Below are 6,598 nucleotides of genomic sequence, written 5' to 3' on the forward strand. Positions count from 1 at the left end.
TATCAACTGTCTCACTGAACAGGGTCGAAACGCTTCATGACGCCTCATCTACCATCACTACCTTTAACTATGTGTGTCCATTGAATGTAAGTAATACTGTTGGTGTTTTAGTTCGGTTTCTTAAATGCATTTGTTTGTGGAATATTGTGGTCGTTTGGTAAGGTTTACTCGTATTGTGAAGAGCTGAAAGCTAGTCGTTTAGCGTTGTTATTGGGCTCAGTTTCAGGTGTTATCCGTGTTTATCATTTCCAAGTGAGGTACTTTGTTTTTCTTGCATATTTTATTGTGTGCCACTATTATCAGCAGGGTTGATTAATATTTATGTGTAATTATTATTTACATTCTCATAGTCAGATATTAACCAGCTGCTAGTTTATAATAATCTTTAAGCAAGCTTATTCCCTTTGTGGACAATTTGGTGTTATTTGTGAAAGTATTTACAGGCAAGTACTTATAATTTGTATTTGTTTATCTATCAGAAAACGACACACCCATACCACCACACATGCCCTTCTTTGTGGGTATGGAGGAATCTCAAGATTTAATTAATTAAAGACAAGTAAAGTTCAATTCTGGACTTGGACGTTCTCTCATTTCACTAACTCACATAGACATATATACCAGCTGTGCTAACCCGACACCCTGGAGTGATTGTTAATTCATAAACAAACCAGCTTCAGGCTTCATTACAGTTCCACAAATCTAAGAAAATTCTATTTAGGAAATATATTATATATAAATGTACAAAAATAAATTCAACATCAAGATACAAGGGGAAAATATTTATTGTTTCCAAAATGTCATGTTTAAAATGTCAAATTCAATCAATGTCAAAATTAACAAAACAGAAAATCTTGTGGGAAGTGTGGGAACCGACATTTCATTACCGGTTACGTCTTAGGATCCAAACCAATAAAACCAATACCAAAAACCAATAATCTCTAAACTTAAATTGTGTATGGGGAGGTTATTAGTGCAGGGCATGTTACTTTAGTGATTTTGTCTTGCTTAAATATGGTTAAAGTTGTGATATATATTTTTTCAAGATCAAAGGACCCAGCTTAGCTGCTAATTTTGCTTTTTGCTATAACCCGATGTTAATGCAATTACCCATAGCAATTTATACATGTGACATTTTTACAAAATCCAGCAATAAACTATTTGACACTTTAGATATTCCTGTCTTCAGTTTCACATTTAGGTATATCCGGAGGACAACTGGGATCTTTAACCCATCAGGAAGCTGCAGAGACAAAAATGATTTTTACCATATTTAGAAATGCTTCACTCATTCAATTGCATTGTTGCAGGGATGTCTACCTGTATGGGTATCCATGGTACTTTGCTCTGAAAATGGACAGCAGCCAGCTGAAGCACAGCATCACGAGACATATACCTGCCACGCACATAACTGAAATACACATAATTTCATACTCTTGTACATTTGATGGACAGACTCTTCAATAACTAATATCTTAAAAAGTCCTGAACTAATCTATAGTTCCCTTAATGTACTGCTGTCAAGTGAGTCAACACTTCTAAATACATGGCAATGTTTGCAGACGTTAGTCCCGTATTAAAGATGACCTTCACACATTCATGGTGTATTACGATAATAAACCATTAGACTATCTGAGGAAAGCAGAATCTACAGTCAGAGGCCTCTTCAGATTTGCTGTAATACAAGAGGTTTATCCTTTGAATTAATGAGTTACAACATTTAATTTCCCTTGGGGATCAATAAAGTATTTTTGATTTTGAATTTGCTCTCAGATACATTTACAATAAAGACAGATCTATTTAGAAATAGATTCAAAGTACCTCATAATGCTCATCTTCAATGTGTGTATGTAATTTTCAGAAATGTATTTGCTTATTTGTGATAAGCAACAACTCTCTTTGAATTATGTTAAAAGATCACCTATACTATAACTAGAATAAATATATAATAATAAAAACAATTGTACAGTAGATTATTGGAAAAATACCAAGTCAAAGTATTTCATATTCATCTTGGTTCTCCAATATGCTTTTGTCTCATTTTCAGGAACTTATTTTTTACCAAATCTTAAGGTCACAACAAACTTTAATAACATGATGTCCAAGGTTTACATATATAAAAGCCAGAACAAATATTTCATAAAATTACTCTACAGTTTTGGAGATAGAACCAGAACTAGGTGATTATTGCAGAGTACAATAATCATCTAGATTATGCTAATTTTGTTGCTAATCTTACTTCCTGTTTTAACATGAGCAAGTGGTACCATATGGATATTGAATAAGAGGAGTCTTATGATTGAACCTTAGGGTCTATAACTGTTGTCATGAAGTGTAATTTGGTAAATAATGACACTTTTAATGCAAAGCTGCTTTAAAAGTTGCATTAAAAGTCCATTAAAAGTGCCAACTTTGCATGATTTTGTAAATAATGACAATTTAATGCAAAGTTAGACTTTTAATGGACTTTCAATTCAACTTTTAGAGCAACATTTACTGAATGACACTTCATGACAACAATCATAGACATTCATGAAGACTCCTACTTGTTCATGACAGACAGTTGCGACAGGCTGATTACAATCAATTACAACCACACATTCACAGAATGGTCAAATTATCGTATAAATGGTCTTTTTTGGGATTGATTGTACATCGTACAGAGGGCAAAATTATCATAAAAATACGATAATTATCGTACACCTGGCAACATTGAACCAGACTGTAAGATATCAAAGCGGTTGGTTCTTATTAGGAAGCTATTGCTGGGTTGCAGAAACATGACCTGGATGATGCACAAAATTCAGATGAGGGGCAGGAAGTGGATTTTTCTGGTTCAAAGCAAAGCAAAATGGACCACAGCAAGTAGACTAACGCCCTAAATAGGCTGGGACAGATGAAGCATCTTGAAAAAATACGGGTATATTTAGGATATGGTCCACATTGTCTCGGTACAAACAACTTGTCATATAATCTTGAAGATTTACTCAGCGTCAAGACGATTGACATAACTAACTATCTGATGCTACAGACCTCAAATTATATGACCAGCCAGATGAAAGCTTTCAAAAGCTTGGAAGCATACAATTATTTTTTTCAGGTTGGAAAATGGTTGACCCAACTTAACTGAGTGCACTCTCAGAAGGTGAGTAGTGAGTTGTGCTATTTTAAGTAATTAGTGCTATCGCTAATGAAAACGACAAGCTAACCTATTTTATTTCTATGTGCTTGGATCTACTTGTAAATAATTTATTTAGCTTCTGTAAACCCAAATTCATACTGGAGTTGTATGTTAATGTGTCAAACTAATGTGATAATGTGTTAATGTGATAAACTTCACACATAAATGTGTGAGAGAGCACTAACGTCAGATAACTTGACCGTGTGTTACCAAGTGTTTGCTCACTTGACTGCAGTCTTAATGTCAAGCTAAACCTAAAGATAAACATAAAAAAATAGGGACACACACTAGAAATGATCAAGCAAGGCAAACAAAGGCAAAACAACAGATAATGAATTGAAAAACAAAAACAAAAAATCAACTACATGATATGGGATGAGAATTAACAACTGTGTACTGATTCTCACTTCCACGTTTATGCTTTTTTGACAGTACTGGTAACTGAGTGACTGGCATTGGCAAATAAAGGAAACTATTTATTCGTGCTAGCATTGGAGAGGCTAGTAACTAGCATGTTCAAGCTGGCCACCCAATGGACTGCCGAATCCCTCTATTGTCTGTACACCTCAGACTTCTGCTATAACTGAAACGTGTCATATTCAGAAGTACGCTGATGACACTGCCATCATGCCATGATGCCATCATGAAGTGCATCAAGGACAGCGAAGAGGAGTACAGGAGCCTGGTGAGGGATTTTGTTGTCTGGTGTCATAGAAACGGCCTACATCTAAACACTTCCAAGACAAAGGAACTGGTCATTGACTTCAGGAGGGACAGAGGCAGTTCACGACCAGTTCTGATAGGAGGGGAGGAGGTGGAAGTTGTGCAGACCTATAAATATCTTGGCCTGTGGCTGGACCAAGCAACACCAAGCAGCTTTATAAAAAGGCTCAGACCAGGATGTACTACCTGAGGAGGATGAGATCCTTTAACATCTGTGGAAGCTGCTGGGGTTGTTTTACCAGTCTGTTGTCGCCAGTGTCCTGTTATACGCTGTGGTTTACAGGGGTGGAAGCATCTCTAAGGCAGACCTTTCCAAGCTGGAGAAGCAAATCAGGAGGGCTGGCTCAGTGGTTGGCACAAGGCTGGACTCTCTGGCAGCAGTGGCAGAGAGGAGAACATTACAGAAACTCAAGGCTATTATGGACAAAACCAGCCACCCTGTGCACACTGTCATCAGCAGCCAGGAAAGAAGATTCAGTGGGAGACTGCTTCTTCCAAAGTACAGGACCAACAGACTAAGGAACTCCTTTGTCCCTCGTGCAATAAAACTCTTCAACTCCTCACTGGAGGCTGGAAGGAGGGCTAACAGGAGTACAACAGAAACAGAGGAACTATAGAATCAGGGTAAATGTTAATGTTAGAAAACAAAATTGTTTAAGGATTTGATGTATTGGTGCTGTGTGGGAGACTGAACTACAATTTCCCTGAGGGTAAATCCCAAAAGGATGAATAAAGTATCTATCTATCTATCTATCTATCTATCTATCTATCTATCTATCTATCTATCTATCTATCTATCTATCTATCTATCTATCTATCTATCAGCACATATCGGCAGGCATTACCAGCGGATGGTCTGTTAATAGCTTGCATCCTATTTAAACCAACAGCTATTGAGCTGTTCAAATATTAAATGTCAAATATCAACAAAAAAGACCATTCTCCACTTTTCGTACAATTTTCATAGATAATTGTGGAAATCCATCCTTTCAACAATTTTGAATCTTACATACAGTGTAGTACGTAGTCGTTAGCCTTTCCAATGCAAATGCCAGCCTATTTGTTCAAATGGACAGCAGAATGTGTAGGCAGTTCAGTAGTAACCTGTCCAGGCTTGCCAGTCACTAACCTCTCCAAAGGTAACGCAAGTGGGCAGCCACCTGCTCATTTGCCAGCACTGACCACAGAGTTACAGGTTCCAGGCAATTGCAAAGGATATAGCTTCCAGTAAAAAGGACGTAGCAAACTCTGGGTGCACAACAGTCTTAATTTTGGCCCCAATACAGCACCAAATTTTTCCATTGAATTTGAGTACTATCTATAAGACAGAACTGCTTTGAGTTGAAACCAACTCAGAGCATATTAAAAATATTGTTAGATATGAAGACTATGAAACCTTTACACACGGAACTATATTGTGTGTTGCAAAGATGATTCAATTAATGGCATGTACATACTCTTCCTCTTTCCAGTGTCAATGTCCGAAGTGGCAGCCTCACATAGCAGAATTATCCCGGCCGTAACTGCTCCATCTTACAGTGAGGTCAAGGCTAAAACAAGCTTGATTTAGGTTTGCACAGAACTCATCATCTTACAAAGCTGGAGAAAGGCTTGAAAGTATTTTCTAAATTTGCTGAATATGCAGGAATATACAGGATGTCATGTCCTACGTGCTTTTAGGCATTTATTTTGTGATTCCAACTGCCTCCCTTTGGAGGAAAACATCTATACTTCTGTTTTTAGATTACCAACCAGCTCATTCTGGTTTTCCCCCAGCTTCCCTTCTTCAACGCCTCTCAGCCTGTCTTTATTATCCTTGCTTTATCACTTATACATATGATTTTAATACATCATGCTTCAGTCAAAAACCCATTTTGCTTCTGCATGTTGATGTTCCCGCTAAATCCTTAATATACCCAATTTGGGTTGTCTTGGCCCTTTTATCACAGCCTGTGGGATTTTCCCTGACTGGGAACGAGAATACAACCTGTTGAATGTGACAGGTAGCCAATCAGAAAGCGCGGTGACGTAAGAACAGAGGGGAATCCCAAACAGCTGACATATCGCGCAAAAGAGAGTCTGGTGGATATCGGAGATGATATGTGGAAATGTTTATTATTATATGTAAAGGTCGTTATTATATATGTTTATTCAGTTAAAAATGTTAACTATGAAAAAACAGTCACCTCCAAATCATAGTGCAGCAAATAGAGCGGCTGCTCCCGTCGTCTTTTATCACCGCTTTTTCTTTTTGTTTCTTTTATCTCTTAAAATGACTCCACAAACTGTCACTATTGCTTCTACATCATCATCCGTGTTTGGTTATTCTAAATTCCCGCTATGTTGGGGGTTTTGTGGATTATCCTCTGGAATCGGTTCGTGTTGCTCCTGCCTTGAGGCTGAACACGAACCGATCGAACCTGTTTGGAAGGTTTGGAAAATCGGCCGACAATCCTTAAATCTTGCCGTCTAAACCAGACTTAAGACTCACAAACTCTACTCATCTCCTCTCGACCACTGCCCAAACGCTCTCTGACTCTGGTCGCTATGGTAACATTTACATATCCCTTCAAAATAAGATGAAAATTTATTTAGTTATCATGAGTGAAAATTTTAACTCACGATAAAAACTAACTGGAGCCCTGAGCTTGTTTCTCTGCAACGAGACGGTCCCATCAGGGAGTGATGGAGACA

The 6,598-nt window shown here is 37.6% G+C and overlaps 1 protein-coding gene across 2 annotated transcripts in view; it reads right to left on the reverse strand.

Annotated features, from left to right (window-relative positions):
• Positions 1–888: 888 nt before the first annotated feature.
• The window catches only part of LOC106936854 (magnesium transporter protein 1), a 26,541-nt gene continuing 20,831 nt past the window's right edge, over positions 889–6,598 (reverse strand). For both annotated transcript variants that reach the window (XM_015018087.1, XM_015018088.1), the window contains exons 8-10: positions 5,362–5,436; positions 1,321–1,411; positions 889–1,243 (exon numbers count right to left, since the gene is read on the reverse strand). In XM_015018087.1, the coding sequence (XP_014873573.1) occupies positions 1,228–1,243; positions 1,321–1,411; positions 5,362–5,436 (182 nt within the window). In that variant the 3' untranslated portion in view covers positions 889–1,227. The remainder of the gene's footprint in view (positions 1,244–1,320; positions 1,412–5,361; positions 5,437–6,598) is intronic.

This window comes from Poecilia latipinna, unplaced genomic scaffold (genome assembly GCF_001443285.1).
Source record: "Poecilia latipinna isolate Pla-1442-1.1 unplaced genomic scaffold, P_latipinna-1.0 Scaffold2226, whole genome shotgun sequence".
In the NCBI taxonomy this organism is placed as follows: domain Eukaryota; kingdom Metazoa; phylum Chordata; class Actinopteri; order Cyprinodontiformes; family Poeciliidae; genus Poecilia; species Poecilia latipinna.